This window comes from Neolamprologus multifasciatus, chromosome 10 (assembly GCF_963576455.1).
Source record: "Neolamprologus multifasciatus chromosome 10, fNeoMul1.2, whole genome shotgun sequence".
Lineage (NCBI taxonomy): Eukaryota > Metazoa > Chordata > Actinopteri > Cichliformes > Cichlidae > Neolamprologus > Neolamprologus multifasciatus.
Window position 1 is genome coordinate 8,938,237 of NC_140448.1, and position 21,307 is coordinate 8,959,543.

Below are 21,307 nucleotides of genomic sequence, written 5' to 3' on the forward strand. Positions count from 1 at the left end.
GGGCCGCGAGAGTTGAGGCTCAGGTACGAAATGTATGGTTTTCAGGGTTTTTATCGGTTTTCAGCGTTATTTTGTTATTGTTTTTATCGTTAACTCGGTTTTCCTTGGTCTTTTCACGTGTGTTATGAATAAATCTTCCTTTTTCCGGTACCGGTACTAGTTTTATTTTGTTGTATTTATCCGCGACACCTTAAAGGCCGGTCCGTGAAAATAATGTCGGGCATAAACCGGTCCGTGGCGCAAAAATGGTTGGGGACCGCTGCTCTACAGTATATCTCAGCGCCACGCTAACTCAAGACTATATACTGTGCACAAAAGTCTACTGATTAAGCAGCTTTACCGAACAGCTAATCTAGTTATCAAAGTTGGGAAACTATTGAATGATGACGCTGTGTGAAAAATGAGAACTTTATTACAACACGCAAACACTTTATACCCAGTCAACTTTCAAAGTCTGTAACTTACACAGTCAAATCTTGAAAACCGGCAGCATTTGGATACAAAGTCAGACCAAAGCATTTTAATTTGTCATAACACACCACATGCCCATTAACACCCATCTGGACACGTCACAACACATGGAATAGATCTGAGCATGCCAGACTCCTGAAACACCCCCATTACTTTGCATAATGATGTACTGTACAAACTTCTATTGCATATTGACGCACCGTACAAAAACGAACAAACCGCTCAAAGTAACAGGAACAAAATATTAACCACGCAGAGCAGATTTAGTGTGATGCAGTGCAAATGGTAGAATTAGACTAACTGAAGGTGCGTGGCGTTCGAGGCCGGGCCACAGAGATTGTCACCAGTTCGGTTCCCGAATATGTAAAATAATGTGAAGAGCACGTCGGACTCGGCTGTGCTAAGGCATCCATGACATTTTAAAATGGAAAAAGAAGGCAACGAATGAGCCGGGACTTTTGCTGAGCTGCCGTATAAACACAACACCACGAATCGGGCACTTAATGTAGTCAACTCACGGAACATAAAGTGTTGCCTTCGCAGAGTCAAACAAGCTGCGGATGCAAAACCATGCATACAAAAAGAATACAGTATAGAACAACAAAGAGGAAGACATGTTGAAGTTGTTAGTTAGTGCCTAGTGGACAGGTAGTGTGCTTGGCTTTTCCAATACGTAGACACCCGTTCGAGTCAATAACCTCTTTTGCTGCCTTTATTAATTAAAGTTGTAAAGAGGTCCAAAAGTGTCATTCAATTGGCCAAATGATAAATAAAAATAAATTAAGGCGAGTGGAACAGAACAATAGGAAAACCCAAAAATGAAAAAAAGAACTTTAAAACAGTAAATGACCATTTCACTCAAATTGTGTACAAACAAGTACAAACTATTATGAGAACATGTAATCTGTGTGAAGTTAGCTTTTAACACAACACAAGCTATGCATGAAATTCATCAATCATATGAGTAAAAGCTGTGATCATAACAGCACATAATTAATACAGATTAAAACCCGGAACCTGCATAATTTCCTCACACCTGTTGCTTGAACCCTAAAGAACAAGTACTAGAGGCATCTCTCCAAGTGAATACACAGAACCTGAGCCTCCCCATTTGATGTGAACTGGCTCTGAACCCTTTCCAGATGCTGAGTCAGTAGCACATTTAAACTCAGCAGGGATCCAAACAACTGATGTGAAATATTAAATCTAGTCAAACAAAGGCTAGCATGTAATACCATCCACCAAGTTAAAAACAACAACAACAAAAAAAAACCCAATCTACAATAGTTCATGAATAGTTGATTAAAAATCTCGAGGATCACATGCTTAACAGTTCTGCTGAACTGATGTTGTGCCAGATTTTCTGATCTCCCATTAGCTGGCTTCTGAATATATTGTACAAACTTAAAAGTATGACACTCGGTAGCGTAAACAGGGCAAATCAAAACTCAAACACAAAGTGGGGGCAAAAAAAATATAAAGGAATAACATATTCACAATATCTGATATATTTACAAAAGAAAAAAAAAGGACTTTGTAGTAAAATTATACATTTAGGAATAGGCCTGTGGCACACCTGGTTCAAAGTCACATGTGCACATCATTAGTTCATTAGTTCAGCGTCGCGGCCACAAACCACCTTGTGTATGAGACCGGATTCAGCACACGCACAAGGCAGCGTTGTGGTGCTGTGAAAGGATGCTGCGTTCCTCAGAGGAGCTTCTTTCTCTGCTTTGAGTTTGAAGGGACTGTTCGTTTTCCGGCTCGCCGTGAGGCGTCTTTGGGGACAAACCTTTGTTGGGGGGCCGGCCGAGCCGACGATGAGGACCTTTGAGTTCTGGGGAGACGTGCGAACAGCGGCGAGACCTTTTTATTGGCGGAGGGGAAGTAGCACAGTCCATCTGCGTGGTCGAGTCTTGCTTTTCAAAAACATTGGCTGAATCGTCTGAAGGGGGCAGCGCGTCCCCGACGGAGTCGATGTCGGGTAAGAGCTGTGTGGTCGCACAGAAAGCGGCTTCGTAAAACCCAAATGCCTGCTCCAGAGTTGTGGAACTTTCTTTGAAAGGCGAGGGAACATTCAGTGGTTCGCCACTCCACTGAAATAAAGCGAAAATTAAAAAGTTAGCATTATTATTGAGTGATTAAATAGAATTCCAAAAACTAAGTACACATTCTTTTATTTTGAAATCCAAACACAGTTGTCAAGAATAAACAAAACAAACAAAAATTTGCCATTTAATAACTTACGACTAAAAATGAGATGGACCCATGGAAGCTATATTATATGAATGGAGACATGGAGACAAACTCAGAGATATAAAAATGAATCTACACTGAGTTTTATGTGTATTGCATGCACATGTGATAAATGTGCAATTGATGCAAACAGTAAATATCGATATATGACTGGCATCTGAAAGAATGATAAAGGTGAGTAAATGCAGTCCTAAAAATTCCCGTCGTCCATCTGTCCGCCTAAATAAACTGGTCATCGTTAACAATGATCATCTTCTCTGGAAGTGTAAATATACTCTCCCAATGCCATCTCACAGCATTAGATGAGCTGCAGTTCAGAGTATGTGTAAAAGCGCTCATATCATAAACTCATCATCAGGGTTACCGTCTTCTTGACTTTAAGGATGCTAAAGGCACTGGCGTCAATAAACACTGAAAAATTTGACATTTTAAATAAGATCTTTGACAGAAACTTGTAACACAATTCCTAGACTGATGCCAGCTGTTGTGCCAGTGCAACCTGGGAATAATCTGAGAACAGCAGCCGTTTCACCGTCTCCCACCACTGGTGCTCATTTGTCAGTAATGTTCTGGTAAATACCAATGAACAGATTTAAATAAACAAAAGCGCTACATTGGAGGTAATAATACCAGTATTTCAGAACAAATTAGCTTAACCGGTTGAACAGAGATGCGGTCATCCTTTGATCCAAACAGCTGCGTTTTCCTATCAGATTCAGTAAGACCAGCCTGGATCTTGAGAAGGGCAAATCATGGGCTAATCATTTTTGACACATTTTCATTACTGAGTCAGTCACCTCACTACCACTCCAGGCATGTCCATCCCTCATGTTCTTCTCCAAATACCTCATCTTCTTCATAAAACATGCCATCCACATGCTCCGCCTGTTGGGCCCCGAAAACAAAAAGTGATTTGGTAAACCATCGGTCTTCTGATGGAAACTGGTTGTGTGACCTTTGGCTAATTTCTCTAGGTGTTTACCAATAATCATATTCCAACTGGTGAAAGTATTAAAATGATAATTAAAAAAAAATGGACTGAAATATATATATATAGAGGACAATACAGTGAATAGCCAAAGACAAACACACACTGTGAACACACTGTGTATATATTTTAATGGAAACGGAGCAAAAGGAAAAGGCTAAAGAAAAGCTAGGGCACTGACCTTTGGGACCTCACATGTGTTATAAGTTGTCCCTGGGCCAGGAACGTGGTCAATTCCTGTAGCCATGTCGACAACAATCTCATCTCGATGCATAGGGATAGGTGGGCCACCGCGTTCCTGTAGGGCTAGGACGATCACTGTCGTATTATCTGCACGGAGCATGCGTTCCTTCCAAAACAACAGAGCTGTGCATCCCAGCCGGCGGGCACAAGACATTCCCTTTGGCCCCTTAATAAATTAACAGATAAAGAGAATCAATGTTTTCAGGTTTCCAGTGATACCACTTTAATTGAAATTGTGTTTACTTGAGGTGAAAGTGTGAAAATCAATTCAAAACTGCCCCACTCTAATAAGTACAGCAGGCATCTACCTTAAGAAACGTTGTGACCGTTTTAAATTCCAAACCACTTTCTATACTGCATGTAAACATAACGTAAAAATATTAAAATGGTACTATTACGTACCACCATTTTGTCGTGACTATAACACATATTAACAGCATTCTTGGGTGGCATCATGTTCCACAGTCCATCACTGCCGAGAATAATGTAGCGATGCCGTTTGGGGTCAAGGGTCATCACGGTGGTATCAGGCTCAGGAGAAACCACAAACTCTCCACTGTAGAAATCATAGCTCCAGAGGTCACCTGTCAACACACAAGAAATTATAATTAGTGGGAATAGATTTTTTTAAAAAGGCCATTACTCACATCGTGCACTTACATTTAAACATCTCATAAATAAAGAGTTAAATTTCTCACCAAGGGATCGGGCTACAGCCAGGAAAGGGATCTGGTCAATGACTGTACTCCTCCTCACAGGGCCATTATGGGTCAGCCTGGGCCTCTTCCACACAACACGGTTCACCCCAGATTTTTTCATTACACTACAAAATAAAACAAAGAAACGCTTCAATACAAGGTTTTGCTCAAAATCATTGTTATTAATGACACCTGCACACATCAAGTGAACTGCAGTCATCATTCTACTGCTTGCAGTTAATTGCAGCTTGTGTTCACACAGTGTTGATAGATATAATCCTGCACAATGCCAGTTAGGCTGATTTGGGCATGATAAAAAAAAAAAAAACACATCTAGTTAGTTCCAACTTGCTGGCCAAACATCCTCTGACTATTACTGTAGATAGATAGCTATAGATGCACCCATTGTCCAGTATGTTAGGAACACCTGTTCAGCTGAGTGTTAATGCAAATATCTGATCAGTCAGTCACATAGTACCAACGCAATATGTTTAAGGCATGTAGACATGCTCAACACGAACTGATGAATTTCAAACCAACCTTCAGAATGGGGAAGAAAGGTGATTTAAGTAACTTTGAACATGGCGGCGTTTTTGGTGCTGTCTGAGTATTTTGGGAACTGCTGATCTACTAGGATCACACACACACAACTATCTCTAGGGTTTATACAGAGGTCCCTCCCCAAAAAAGAAGAAAAAAAATCCAGCAAGCTGCAGTTCACTAGGTCAAAAATGCCTTGTTGGTGTCAAAAAAGGGCCAAACTGTGTCAAACTAATAGGAAGACAACACTAACTCAAATAACCACTGGTTACAACGAAGGTAGAAGAAGATGATGCAGAAGAGCAGTTCTAAATCGACCACACACTGAACTCTGAAGTAGATGGGCTACAGCAGCACAAGACCACACCCGGTGACAGTCCTGTGAGCTAAGAAGCCTCAGGAAACTGAGGCTACAGTTCACTGGGCTCAGCAAAACTGAACAAGAAAAGATTGGAAGAGCCTTGATTTCTCCTGCAACCCATGGATGTCAGGGTCAGAATCTGATGTAAACAACACTAAACCATGGCCTGGTGGTGCAATAGTGTGTGGGGGAAGTTTTTGTGGTACACTTTGCGCCCTTTAGTGCCAAGTGAGCATCCTTTAAACACCACAGACAACCTGAATATCGTTGATGAACATGTCAGTCCCTTTAGAACAATGTATCTAGATGCTTATGGCTGAACTTGTGATGCTCATCTTGTAAACAAGGACCGAAATGTCTGAGGAATGTTTGGTTGCTGAATCTATACCATGAAGATTTTTTTCAGTTCTGATGGTGAAAGTGGCTCCAGTCCACTACCAACTAGGTGTACCTAATAGAATGTCTGCTTAGTGTAGTCAGTATTATGAGAAATGCTAGCTAAAGTTAGAAAAATTGATTTGAGAAATCCCAAGCTGATGTATCAGTTCAGTCTCAAGAGTTTGGACGAAATAGCCATACCCATATTTATCTGAAAGGTTACAATAACACTGTTTATCATCTGGTTAATGCTAAGTAATATTATCTAATATGCAACCAATGCAAATTGCTCAATAGCCGAAGGAGTAGCTAGCTAGCCTTAGCAGGCTAGGTTTCTAAAGTTCCCACTTGAAAAATGCTAAATGGATTCTATTTTATGCTGGGACCAAGCACACTTGGTTATGTTTATTTCATGATTAACGGACTCCTTTTCTGCATTATCATTAACCAGTTTACGAACAAGCATAATCAAGACAGCTTTTGAACTTCCACTGAGAAGCCAACCTTCAACCATTACATGTGGCTTAAAGGTATAAGACGCCACCCACTGAGACATTAAAATATTTTCAGACATTGGTAACAAAAGGTGTTTAATACATGGACAAGTTATCCAAAAGACATTTAAGCTTGACAGAAGATCAGCAATGCTGGAACTGAACAAATGCCTGGATTTGAATGGTAAATGGGCTGGTTCTTATATAGCGCTTTTCTACGCTAGCAGACTGGAGCAGACGGGGATAGAACCACTAACCGTCTGATTACTAGGTGACCTGCTCTACCTCCTGAGCGAGAGCCACTTTACATTTATTATTTGACTATCTGACAGAGCCTCTAACTCTGTAGTCTTGACAAGTTCCTCACAGAAGAAGTTCTCTGAGGTTCTGTTCATGACTCACCTGCCACCAAGTCGTTCAATTCTTTCCTTCTCTTTAGGGAGTTCAGGTTTATGGTCTTGTGTTACTTCAAGTGCCTGGAGCGTGATGTCAGAGTCATTTTCTTTCACTCCAACCACTACAGCTGAATCCCCTACGTGGGCAACATACATGTGAACCCCACGGATGACAATGACACTAGCTGTGGTGCCCGATGTACTGGGCAGCCCGGTAATAGTCTTTGGCCACTCAGCTGTAAGGGGAAAAGAAAAGTCAAATGTAAGTCAGCTTTCTGAGACCACTTAGCAAAAATTCTAGACAAGCGTACCAATATAACAAGACATGGTACATTAAAAGGTAAGCAGAAGTTACATTAACATTATGAATATGATACTTAGAAACTTACTCCAGACCTATGAAGCATAGAATTATAACGAATGCAAGGATTAACAGTGGATTTCTGTTTGTGTGTTAAATCTATGCCTTAGATAAGTTGTAAATAAAAACCTTAAGCTGATGTAGGTTATGCCGTTGGCTCTACAGAGATTCACAAGTCTAAATGAAGCTTCAGTGAGTTAAAAAGCTGATCCAATAAAGGTGTTAGCACTATCAGAACTAAAGGGAAGTGGTTTCAAATGGTCCAATGATAATTGAGTTCATTGATTCCCATTATCAATGTTGGTATATGTTTTGTTTGTTTCCCCTAAAGTTGCACTGGAAAATAATGATGTTAAACTCTTACCAATGGAGCTGCTCCCTGCATAAGTCACACACAAGAGTATTTTTTTCTTTTTGTCAATATTGTATGATAATAAAAACAGATGCATTGACTGTAAAACAACAAAGAAACAGAAAAATACAGGCCTGCTTTTTCCCTGCATCGAAAAACAAAAAAAGAAACTGAATTAGAAATCTAGGCAGAATCACAGTTGGAAAGCTCATATCTAAAACAGCCTACCACATAAAAAGAAAAATTACAAGGTCAGCTTGCATAAGCGTGAGAGGCATATGTTCACTTTTGAACCCCGAAATAAAATTTTATAAAAACCTCTACACTGCCTTATAACCTTTAGGGAAACCACAGGAAAAAACACTGTTTTTTCACTTTTAAAAAATCCAGTCCCATAAAGCTCATGTTACCATATATACTTTAAAACCCGCAGTCCCATGCTATTTGGGAAAGACTGAACATTGACTCGTGGTTAATTGCATTTCATTCCATTTATCAAAAATAATGAAACTATGGATATTTTCTTCAAAGTTCTCAGAAAAAATAATCTCTAAAACAGTATTTTCCCTGCGTTTTAATCATTAATGTCTTTGGCGACCGGGCTCAGGGGGTTGGGAAGCTCATCTGTAACCGGAAGGTCGCCGGTTCGAACCCCGGGCTCTCTGTCCTGGTCGTTGTGTCCTTGGGCAAGACACTTTACCCTTCCGCCTACTGGTGTTGGCCAGAGGGACCGATGGCGCGATATGGCAGCCTCGCTTCTGTCAGTCTGCCCCAGGGCAGCTGTGGCTACAACTGTAGCTTGCCTCCACCAGTGTGTGAATGTGAGAGTGAATAAATAGTGGCATTGTAAAGCGCTTTAGGTGCCTTGAAAAGCCCTATATAAATCCAATCCAATCAATTAATGTCTTTGCATCCTATCATATCAACATCATATTGTGACAGCCTCGAAGGCTGAGTCGAGGTCAGATGACAGCTCGCTGTTCATTGTAACGGGATTGGCCGTCGGGGGAGCAACCAGCTGAGTGGGATGCTGCCTCACGTGACAGCATTTTGCCATCTAAGATGTCGATACTCGTAATTGTTAGATTTTACGCCCGTCGTGCTGCAATAAAGATCACAAGCGAAAAAATATGAGGGAATAAAGTGCAAGTTAGATAACTTGGATGACTCACGTAGCTCTTTCCACATTGCGTGGTGGCAAGCGATGAAGCCTTTCCGTAGAGCGGTACACACTTCGCTGTGATCCTTCGACCAAAACCCCCGTTGCCTTTTCAGCAGACCCCACAGATTCTCCCTGGCGAAATGTGCTGCTTCTCGGCCCCCGTGGCCATCGAAGACGGCGAAAAACGCCACGGACCTTCGAGTATCAACTAGATTTTCCGCGTCTTTTTGGTCTGATGTTGGTGCACTGATGTTGCCGCTATTCCCGTCTGATAAACTCTCTGTCCACGCTGCAGTAGCTGGACTCGACTCGGCGGAAACCTCGTGTCCGTGGGTCTCACTCTGAGTCTGTTTGATAGCTTCACTTTCCGCTTTCCCCGGTCCCCCGTGTCTCTGAGAATTTGGATAATCTTCGGCTGGCGTCGGCGTCGGCTCGTACTCGAGTCTTATCTCGACAACATCCTCCATGTATTTTCTCCCCCCTTGCTCGGAAAATGCACTCATACGGAATATCATTGCGTCGTCCATGACTGTGAACTCCGTGTGGCACGTACCTAAGCAATAAAAGGCTGCATGTAGTTGCGAACTGCAGCTCCAAGCTAAAATTTTAAACCGATTTTGCCGCGATTGTGTAGCCGAAGGCTTCCTGTCTTTTTTGTTTATCTTCTCAGCGACGTCCCGCTGTACGTAATGACGTCGCTTTACTCGCTCTCTCCCTCTCTCTCTTTAAATGCATCAACTCAGACACTTCGCTTGGCACTCCCGCCTGTCGTGCTGCCTTCATGGCAGCTCGAAAACCTTGCAACGACAAGCTCATGTTATATTACACCTGAAACATTTGCTTTGGTATTATAGTGGTAACAATAAATAATTTTCAAAATCCGACTCTTTATTTGGCTGTAGAAAATCACCCTAAGATGGCAAAAAAGTAGACTTATTAAACATTATTTATTAATTTAATTTATTTTATTTATATAACCGGACTATCAGTGACTATGTGTTCAGAAACTTCAGTTTCTATAAATTGGGAAAAGACATTTAAACATAACTGGAAGTTATGCAAGGTTTTGGTCTCAGTTATGAAAAACCGATCTGAAATAAAGCCAAAAAACCTTGTGCTTTTCAAGGTAAAGGTTTCCAGTTCACACAAAAATTACTTACTAAAATAACTGTATCCCACTCAAACTAGTTAAGTATTAACTGCACATAATTTGATGGTGGCTGTAACAAAAGCTTATAGTACTAGAGATACTCTACAAAAAAATAAAGAAATAGATAAAAAAGTTTTTAAAAAAATTGTTTTGTCTCCCTCCATGGTTCCACCCCGCTTTGCTTCCTGTTAAAAATGAGTTTTTCCTTTCCACTGTCACCAAGTTGTTGTTCATAGGGGTTCATCTGACTGTTGGGTTGTTCTCACTATTACTGTAGGCTGTACTGTCTTTATCTTACAGTATAAAGCACCTTTAGTCGACTGTTCTTGTGATTTGGAAATCTATTGAAAACTAAAAATGTATTGGAAACTGAATTTAACTGTGTTTTTATTGATTGATTTAGTTATTTTCCCTTCATACTCAATACCTCAAATTACACAAATTTATCATGACTAAGCTAGCAGTTGTTCCAGTATCCTAGCATTGTGTATAAATTGTGCTATGAGAAACAATGTTTGTGCTCACACAAAGCTACAACTGCTGGACAGAAATCTCCAACACATTCCAGATAGTGTGGAGGTGTGCGCTGGTCTTGTTATCTCTATAAGCTTTTTTTCATTGCTTGGGTAATGAAAACATTAATGTAAAAACCCACTGTGGAGATGCTTCTTACAGAGAGCTTATTACTGCGAGTGTTTGTCGATAGTATTATAATTTTGGTCATAGTAGACATTTACTGGCATAATGCTCGTTTCTTGCGTAGCACTTAGTCTTTCCTGGCAATGGAGATTGATCATGTTGTAAAATAAAACCACAGATTTCATTAAAACACACCACATGAAATAATGTACAAAGTTTAGGACTTCTTACTCCAAAGCTGTGGTGGCTTTATGAGCACTTCGAGTAGTGTTACAGTAATGCCAGGTGGAGGCAGTGTTAATCCAGCCAAATAAACTATCCCTTTTTTTAACCTTTTCTCTCATATTCAAAGATTTCAAAGCATATAATGTATACTTTCATTTAATATAAGAAAAGAAAATATTTGATCTTATGTGTCATGGTAGGACTATCATGGTTTTGTTGTTCTTCATATAAAAGGTGCTTCCACATTCCCTGTCTTGCTACAAGTAAACCAGATACACAGTTATTTATGATTTGGTAATCTCATCATTGACTCTGGCTATAGTGCATGTTTAATGTGAATGTCTAAGCAAACATTCAAGTTTGAGGTCACAGGTGCTACTGTGCATGCATGCAGCAGTTTTGCAGCAAGCATGGAGAAGCAAACAATAGATTGGCTTTGTGGCTTTCTGAAGCCTGAGAGATGTGTCGATTGTTTTACTCTTATCCCACCTCACAGGCCTTATTTCTTTTGGAATATTGACATTTTTAAATATTGGTTTAATTTGTGATATGATCATGGAGAAATATTTGATATAAACACGAAAGGAAAAGAAAATCTTGCATTCAAACATGTCTTACTGCAATCTAACAAGGCACTGAAACATAGACTATATGCATTTTCAACAAGTGCTTAGATGTGAGCTTTGTGGTGGATGTTTGCACTTTAGGGGGAAATCTTTATGTCTCTTTTTAATGTGGGTATGTATTCCTGTCCACATGTGTGTGTCCGTGCATGCGAGAGAGGGGGAAGGGGAAAGAGAGGATCCAGGTTTAAGTGGAGAAAAAGGAATTTCCAACATTATGCTTTCTCTCAGAGTCTCTTCTGCTGCTTTATCCCTTAATACCTAAAGCTTTGACCTTGACTTTAACCCAGAAAACCCAGGTTTTAGTATACACCCAATTTTCTTTCTTCTTTTTCTTTCTTTCTTTCTTTCTTTCTTTCTTTCTTTCTTTCTTTCTTTCTTTCTTTCTTTCTTTCTTTCTTTCTTTCTTTCTTTCTTTCTTTCTTTCTTTCTTTCTTTCTTCCTTGTTTATGTCCATTAATAGTCCAGCCCTCAGAGAGGTCCTGTCTGCGTATAGACCACTATTACAGATGAAGAGGCAAAGTGATTTCCATGTAAATGGTGTCAGAATGTCATTTTCAAGTGAAGCTGCTGAGAAAATGAATTCCTGAAGACGAGAGAGATTACCAAGGGGCAATGACACCTGGATTGCATTCTCACAGATTCCCTGTGCAGCTCTTGTATAATAGTCCATCCATAAAAATAGCTTCTTCTTTTTTTTCTTTTGGTTTTCGCACAGAGTAGATACTAAAGTGTCAGTCAGGCCAACCAAAGAGGGTAAAGGAAAAAGGACTCAAATATTACCATATAAATGTATGCTAATATAGTCATTGGTCATTATTTGATATGAGCAAATCACAGTTAAACTGAATGTGAAAGAATGTGAGCAATCTTACCGAAGAAATGTATTTACACATCACTTTGTAGTATAAGTACAAGTTGTCCAAGGTAAGTAAATAGATAATGTAGAAATCACTAGACCTTAAATGTATGCTTTGTCTATGTGACACGTTCACAACGAAGAAAAAAAAAACCCAGCAAAGGAAAGACAAAACAATTAAGAATGAAAGATGCCAAAAAGGCTAGGACCAAACGTCAACATGTTTCTCAAGCCCTTCAGGAAAAAGCCTGTTGCCAAATTTCACAAACGTTGATATAGTTCTTCATCATTGCTGTGTGACTAACCTCATGGAACTTGATACTGAGAATTTAAATGAATTTGAGATTCTAGGAGGTTTCGCTTCTGCTTTGAGAAATATGCAGTGGCGCATTTCATCTGTGTCTGCAAATGCAAATGAAATGCACTACCACACAGCTAATGCGGATACAAATTTCATTAGCATTACGATTAGCTGTTTCCTTCATTTAGTAATAGCTTTAAATAAATAACTTAGATCGAACAAAATGCAAGAGGATATCATTCACAACATAGTGCTTTTTCTGGAATAATGCACCTTTTTCTCTTCAAAGTAATTTGTGCAGCTATTGCTGTTTTCACAGAAGAACTCCAGAAAACTTACTTTATCATTACCACAAAATACTGCATTATATAAATACCTCTCACGTAGGTATGAACAACTGGACATCGCACAGACTTTGTACCATAAAGCTGTTGGGTTAACAATGATTTAATATCTGATCTGAGTGCATTGAACATTTGCATCGGCACACGCAGCTCTGTCAAGTAACGGCTAGAAGTTTACGATAATGAGTGATATCAAAAACAATAACAAGAATGATAGCTATTATAAAGGTGACGAGGAGCTCAAACACCAGATTGTGTTCATTTTTATCAGCCGAACACTTAATAGACATAAACAGGGTTGTGGCAGTCATTTGCATTCATTAAAATACAAATATTTTGCTCTATGATCAGCTTCTCCACACGGCCTCTCTTTTGTTGATTCCACCTCGGGTTCAAACTGCAAGCAGCCTGGTCATTCTAATCACCGAAGCAGCATTCCTGCCAGATACAGCCATGTTTCCTTTTGATTATCTTTCCACTGTCACACTCACAGGTCTGCTCCTGTTAGATCGATGACCGTGATATTGACTTGAGGTTAATTCAAAGCTGCACTGCCGAGTTAGATGAAGGATTTCGATAAAAGTGCTGATGATAAGAGTGCAGTTGAAAAGAAAAAGGCTTTGGGTCACATGCCCTGACATTCCTTCATTGCAGCATCAGACTATGTACGGTTCCCCATCTTTTTTTTTGTAAGAGCACTTAAAAGCTGTTATTATATGTGGTGTGTACTTGAATCTACAGTGCATTGCACATGTTAGCTTAATCCTGCTGATTTACTGTTGCTGAATCCGGTATGACACATAGCTGTTCAATAATCCTGCGGATCAATTTCTTTTGTTAAACAACATCATTTCACACAAGAAGATGCATTTATCAGTCGACATTGCCCTCATTAAAATAACATAAAGCCAGTTGCTGCTGCTGCACAGGTGACGTGTTTCTGAAAAATGAAAATCACACAGAAGTGTATGGTGGGAGACAATAGAAAAGGGCAGAGCTTAATAGTCATGCGAATCAGGTGGCCTCAAAACCTCTAAAATTTCTATAGGTGAGAATGTGTTTGTCTTTGTTATCTCTATGATGAATTGGGTATTTTCCTGCTTTGTGACCTATGCATCTTCAGGTTCGAACCACCCCCCTCAACGTGTATAGCTGAATAGAAATGAGAAAGAAGAAAAAAGCATTTCAATTTCACTCACTGAGAGCACCGGCAAGAGACGCAGGCTGGTTTTGCTGCAGGTAAACGTGGATACCCTGTGGGATACTTTTTGCAGATTGTGAGCCACAAAGCAAGGCTGTTTCTCCACATTGCAACAACACACCATGGTTCTTTGCAGGTATCCTGAACTATGCATCTTTATCGAACAGGTATACACAAATGCACTTGTTTCCAAATTGTGCCAAATCATCCAAGATGACAGAGCTTTCTGCTATACATAAACAGTTGCGATATAATCGTTTTTGTAAGAAATGAGAGGGTGGTGTTGAGCACAGATGCAGTAAAATTAATAAAATGCACATTCATTTAGAGTTGAGTGCAAAATAAAGCACTGGTATTTCTGAATACAAGAATATATTTCCTTCTCTTTTTAATAATCCCAGAAAATAAGACCAAAAATATTATTTTATTTTAGTTGAACAGTTTCTAATGTCCTTGAATGTGTGGGGTGTTAGTCCTCATCTGTAAGAATAAACTGTTAGAGTGTAGCCTTAGGACCCTGAGGATATTGGACCTAGGTTGCTGCAGAGGTAGGTCTGTGATTTGTATTCACCCCAACTGATAGCGTCTCCTAGATCACAGATGGATTATTTAGGCTCTTCCTCCAGCATAGGATCCCTCTTTTAACCCCCACCACCACCTTTTTAAAAAAAATTTTTTTACACACGTCTAAAATGAACCCTCTTTTTCTTTTTCTTTCTGCTTTCATTGTGGGCTACTTGCGTGCCTCAACAACACACAGTGGCAGAGACTTGGCTTCACTGGGAAAAATGAACCAGTAATACTTGAGGAATAACCTGGAGGGGTAAGTTGTAAAGTTGTACTCATTCATATTACTCATTGCTTAGTAATTTTGCTGCTGTTAGTGCAGTTTTTTTGGCATAGGTGGCTTCAAAGGCAACTGAATCCTTTTTCAATTAATTTAGACTTACACGCACAGACAGTCCACGTGGTGTAGTGCTGAAAGTTGTTCATGTAGGCAGTAATGCTATAGCGTACCTGTAAACCTTAACCTTTTTTTTCATTCTTTAAATGTGTTCTGATTATTAGTAAATCATCATTGAATGATTCTACAATTTGCAATCTACTTCACATTACATCTTAAATAATAGCTCAATCATAATTTTTCACCTTTGTTATTAGGTCTTAGATAATAAAATGCTAGTCTATACTGTAATCCTAGTGGATTTGAATGATGTCAGACCAAAAATAACCCATGCAAATTTTAAAAAGACATAACAGCCCTTTAAGAGAACCCCTTTGATTTCTAGTTCTAAAAATACGTTGGTGGTTCTAGATGCATTTGGCTGTGAATGTGTGCAATTTAATTATGCTAGAATTCAAAAGAATAACTCATACGTTCCAGCTTCTCTTAATTTGGTAGTTTTTGTTTATTTATATGCATTTTAAAAGTTGCTTTTAAATGACTTTCCCAGCCAAATTAAGGTAAACAGAATTATGATGAGCATGCTGTACTACCCACTGAAAATTAACAGTTGTCACACTGAGTGGAATTAGTGTATGTATTTCCCTTGAAATCTCTTGATCTGTGCTTGTGCTGTATCAAGTACTCGTTGCTGTAATTTATTTGTTGTTTTCTTGATAAAATCTAAATTCTTGATTACATTTTTACTGCTACGAATCCAATAAATCCACAGAAATAACCCATATTTTAATAATTATTTGTTAATAGAAGCCAAGAACATCTTGGACTATGAAAACTCTTGGTCCTGACATGCAGGGTAATTCATCCTCTGGGGTCATGCCCTTTGAGGCTGCTCCCTGGGACCATCAGTTATCTTCTTGCTGTGGTTCCTGCTCCACAGTGCCTACTCAGCTGACTGTGACTTGTTACTATGAACCCTGACGGAGCTCTAGACATATCCTCTCATACTTTTAATATCTTTTGTCTTGCTCTGATAGCTCCCTTAATGCATTATAGTGGCAGTGATGAAAGCTTGTATTTGTCTCCCTACCATCCATTTCCCCCAAAAGACATTGATATGTCACCAGTAACTGCCAAGCGTTGATAAGAACTCCACAGAACTCCTTAGTTTTTCCCCGAGAAAACAGTAAGCCCTGTATAATGTAAAAGTATGTGATGTATGACTTTACCTGAGTGACACTAATATATGCAGGTGGGATGCGTGTTGTGAGTACATCAAATATCTAAGCCTCTCCTACTCAATAGCGTGAGCCTCTTCCTTTACATACCACCCACTGTGGCCTTGATTTAGACTCCAAAATTGTCAGCGAATCATACTTCCTGGTGGTGCCCCCTGCTTTCAGTTAGCACCCTGGAGCTGTTGCACTGGAGAAGTCCTGATCAACCATCACAACCTGTGCATAGTGATTTAAATATGCTTGATGTTAAACCATGTAAAAATTACGTAGTACTTATTAATCATATGCAGTAGAGTCCTGCAAGGTGCATTGGATATGTCTCCTTTGCATTTTGTATCCATAGTTTCTTGACAGACGTTCTATGTATCTAAGTGTCTACACTCCGCCTTTTGACACGGTACACTTGGCAGCATATTGCACTGCACGTTTCTGTCTCCATGAGGACATGGGATTAAATTTTTGGAGGTTGAAAAGATGGGAGCGTGTGTATGTGGGGAGGTGTTGAAAAGTGATTTTGTTCACGGTCCAGTGCACTCTACAGTATTCGATCTCTCTGCTCGGGTATAGGGGGAGTTCTAGTCTGCAGCATCTTATTGACAATATGTTAGATGGTGAGCCGTGATTATTTCCCAATAGGCAGAAAACGGAAGGGGACATCAGCACTTCCATCTCCTGTGGACTGCACTCTCTTCCCATTAGCTCAAAGCCTGTGCAGATGAGCCTAGTAGATACTGTCTTTCAGCAAGGGCAGCTCTGTAATCAAATCATCAAATCATCAAAGTGTCACACAAAGTAGAATGCAAGCTATTGAAATGCTTCTCACATACAGTAGAATTGTACTATTATGATGATTACAGATACTTTTAATCTTTACATAATGCAACTTTCTCTCTCTCTCTCTCTCTCTTTGCTTTTACTGTAGATTTGTTGGTGTGATTTTCTTTCCTATGGAGTTTTCAGCATATTATGCATAACCCTATATGCCTTTTCTGGTTGATTCATATTTTTCTTCCGCTGGCATATTTTAAAATTACATTTTGATTTATACATCCACTTTCTACCATTCCCCTCAGTATTCTCCAACAGATGTTGGATAAAGCTAAACAGTGCAATGTTTTTATTACCACCCACATTTAATATTCAGCATACTGCAAAAATCTCCCTCGCTCATTATGTTAGCAGTAGATTTCAATATGAATGTTATTCATATTTCATATTTTATTCCTATGAAATATTATTGTTTCTGGCTCACGCTTTTTGAGACATCAGCATCTTTACTAGATTTGCAGAATACTGAGCCCATCACAGTAGGATAGCTTTGAAGTACCTACAAATATGTCTAGCACACAGTGTTTTGCAAGACTCTGTGAATAACTATTAACTGGATAAAAGAAAAATAAAAAACAACTACATAAAACTAACAGTTTGTAAAACAGTTCATTGGAACAGAGATGTTTTAAGCTAGATCGTTTTTGGTTGCACGTTTAACAATTCAAGTTGTTCAAATTCTAAATCGGTGTGTTAAGCTAATTTTTACTCCTTTGTGTTGTGCCACAGCTGGCACACGAAGGGTTAACTGATGGCACGACCGTAGCTGGACTGGCCATCAGCATACCAGGCATTTGCCCGGTGGCTCGATGGGGATTTTTCGGTTTTATGGGCCGATTTTTTTTTCTTCTTCTAACGGTATAAACAATGAAAGGTGGTGGATTTGCCAGATACTGGCATTTTTTGGTGTAAAAATCACTCAGTTGCTTGGCGGTGGCTATGGCGGAGCTTCCACAGAGGCCAGCCAGCGGGTGGATGAGGGAAAGGGGTGGCTGGAGTGTCAGGTGAACTGAACTTCAGGTAAGAAGTTATGACCTGCAGTCTATCTGGGTCAGATATAAACCAAGTTTAGGTATAGTTTATTTTCGTTGTGCTAACCTTTTACAGTCAGTTACAATAACTCGTACTGCGTACTAGCTAGCATGACAGAGTTTCTATACACCTGGGTGGGTGCTATGATGTTACTGATAATGAACTTTATTTTATTCACAAGGTTAGTTAGTAGAGTTGCTAACCGTCCCGTAAAAACCGAATCGTCTCTTATTCAGAGAAAATATTGATTTGAAAAGGAACACAGTTTGTCCCGGACTTCAGCTAGAATGGAAAAAGACACAAAGCTGGAGTTATATGTGTCTTCATGCTGTCAGCTGCCTCTTCTTCTCTCATTCTCTCCCCTCCTTCTCCTGTTGCTCCTTCAATCATAAAACTGATCAATGATCAGCTGATCGGCTTTTCTCTCTTGTTTGTTTATCACCCACTTTGAGCCAGAAAGAGGAAACCAGCAGACGTTGTGCTAAAAAAACAGCAGCACGTTTAAGCTTGATCAGCTGTTGTTAGAATTTATTTAATATTAATTTCTAGTATCAGCTGATGTTTGCTGGAGCCGTAAAGCTGCTGGTCATTTTGTCGGTTTGGTTATCTGGTGTAAGGGAAACATGAAGATGAAACCAGGAGATGTCCTTACTGAATCATCAGAGCTGTGATGGAGAAACAGGTTTACCTTTTAGGTGACATGAATGAGTTGAAGGGAAGTTATGAACTGTTTCTGAGAGACAAATAACACCAGGATCCTTTTTTTACATAGCTGACAGCTGGTAACTGTGCAGGGGCGGGTCTAGCAAAGTTTTGCCAGGGGGCCAGGTAGGGCATTAACAGTGAAAAGGGGGGCACAAAGAAATACTTTTCTTTCTTATTCTCATTTAAAATTTCTCGCCTTTAATAAATAATTATCTGAATCTTACAACCAAAGTTTTTATCTGATGTAAATTGTATAGAAATCATGCATATATCAACAAGACAGTGTTCATCACTGTCACCACAGCGTTTGTTTTCATTCAAAGGCTTTATGGCTTTTCCCATAATACCTGGTGGGCTGGTCTCTAGTCAAAATGCCAGGGCCGATTTTTTTGTCCCAGTCCAGCCCTGTGCACGACACGCAGTGAGTTAATCTGAGAGGGTGCATTAAAAAATAAATGGCCGGGCCAGCGGTGCACATTGCAAATTAGCTCGCATAGACACATTAGTTGTGCCGCTTCCCACAACAGGTATCTTAGCTAACAACCCCAACTACCAGATTCAACTTGTAATTGGCTAAAAATCACTTAGCCTACTGGTGACAGGGACGTTGCTGGCTGGCAGTTTTTTTCAAGCGATGTTGAAATTTCTACATTCCAACATTTCAAACGCTTCAGGAGCTGTCTGCTCAGCGCAGCATCAGCACTGCGAAAATACACGGATACATCCATACGCTCAAGACAGAATTCACAATGCTTTTTCTGGACTTTCAGGCGTATGGACCAATGTTTTCTTTTCTGATCAAACCAGAAAGCTTTAATGAGCAGCTGGATTTGTCTCGCATTAACTGGCTGAGTTAATGCCAGTTAATGCGACATCGAAATGCAGCTGATTAAAATGAAAACCTCGACTCTGTGGGGATCAAAGTTTGCAGAACTACGAACGCAGCTGGAATCCATAGCTGTGCGTGTTCATGGAGCTTTTATTTTCACCTGCTGGACATCATTACCTGACAAGTTTAACTGTCTTCAGAACATTGCAGAGGCCTTATTGACAGTATTTGGCTCTACATATCTGTGTGAGCAGATTTTCTCTCACACGAAGAGTGTCCTCAGGTAGCCGTCTGAATGCTGGACACTCAGAGACCATGTAACATGTGTATCTCTGTATTAACAAACATGCCATATTGGCCCAGTTCATTTTTCTTATCACTGTTGTGAGGAGACCATAAATAGCATTTGCATTTTCTCTTGTACAGTTCATTTGCTGTTATGGAGTTCTTGTTATGGATAAAAAGTGTCTTTTTTGTTTCAAAATAGCTGATAACTATTCGCTGATAGCTGCCAACATCTGCAAACAAATTCTATAAAGTTGTTCTATATAGTGTGTAACTGTTAATATAGAGTGTTATTAAATTTATTGCTAATGCAGTCATATGGCACACTGACCTCTGAGGAAATGTTAGATGGCACTCATCATCAGAAAGGTTAGCCTACCCCTGCTCTAAGGTATCACCAACTCTGCTGTTGAAATATTTAAAAATCACAGATGTCAGCTGCTTGAGGATGCTGCGGTTTAAATATCCATCCATCCATGCATCCATCCATCCATGCACCCATCCATCCATCCATCCATCCATCCATCCATCCATCCATCCTTCCTCTTTCCTCGGGCTGCACCTGAAATGCCGGCTAAGCTAAGCCACTGTTCATCTGCAGAAAAGATACCTGGCGGACCACCTGATCTTTTTTCTGAGCTTAAAAAAATGCCAACCTCATTGTGGAATCAGAAGAAAAGAAAGTTATAAACAAAGTAATCTGAATTCACGCTCTATATCTCTCCAAACCTTCTAACAGAAGAATTGTAAAATCAGTAATTGAGATATTTTAGTCCGGTGTGATTAATTCACATACCTTTATACATTCCAACTGTCATATCTACAAGTTGACTTTTATAGAAGCACAATCAATTATTTAAGTAAGCAATTATTAACAGTCTTCAAATAGTCCAGCTTGATTTGATTTTCTTGGTTCTAAAAAAAATGAGTTCAATTTTAGATATCTAAATTAAACAAATCAAATTTTTAAACGTGCAGTCATGAATCTCATGAAACACTCACAGTTTGTCAAACGACACAAAAAAAACCCAGAACCTTAAGCTAGTACAGTACCCCTTTACATGCCAAAACCCATATCTTTTCATTGCTATGTGCACAGAATATTCATGCTTCATTCAAGTTTTTGGCACATTCACAGTGCTGGCTGTTGGTGCGTAATTCTCAGAACAATTAAAGTGGTGCATGGAGTTGATGGCCACAGGGTGCCAAGACATCCCAGGAATCTGGCTGTCCATCAGACAGCTAGGAAGAGTTGCAGTGCTGTTTGTACCACAGATGGCTGATCAGTAGAACTGATTTCTTTTTTTTCCTTGCCTGGAGCTGTCATTGTGTCTCATCACCACACTCACTTGAGAGTAATGGTTTGTTTCATTTCACTTTGTGTGTGAAAAATGTGTATTTGCAGCATTAGGATGGGCTATGCAGCAGGTAAACGTGACCATATT

The 21,307-nt window shown here is 39.7% G+C and overlaps 2 protein-coding genes across 2 annotated transcripts in view; one reads left to right on the forward strand and one right to left on the reverse strand.

Annotated features, from left to right (window-relative positions):
- Window positions 1–394: 394 nt before the first annotated feature.
- Window positions 395–9,400, reverse strand: LOC146509568 (protein phosphatase 1D-like). The gene is made up of 6 exons (XM_085175318.1): window positions 8,710–9,400; window positions 6,832–7,060; window positions 4,657–4,781; window positions 4,361–4,542; window positions 3,897–4,124; window positions 395–2,567 (listed from the first exon to the last, which is right to left on the reverse strand). The coding sequence occupies exons 1-6, from the start codon at window positions 9,224–9,226 to the stop codon at window positions 2,130–2,132; spliced, it is 1,719 nt and encodes a 572-aa protein (XP_085031444.1). The 5' UTR covers window positions 9,227–9,400; the 3' UTR covers window positions 395–2,129.
- A 5,176-nt stretch (window positions 9,401–14,576) lies between these two features.
- LOC146509569 (roundabout homolog 1-like) overlaps window positions 14,577–21,307 on the forward strand; it is a 98,097-nt gene continuing 91,366 nt past the window's right edge. The window contains exon 1 of the mRNA XM_085173928.1: window positions 14,577–14,864. The gene's annotated coding sequence lies outside the window, so the exon portion shown is untranslated. The remainder of the gene's footprint in view (window positions 14,865–21,307) is intronic.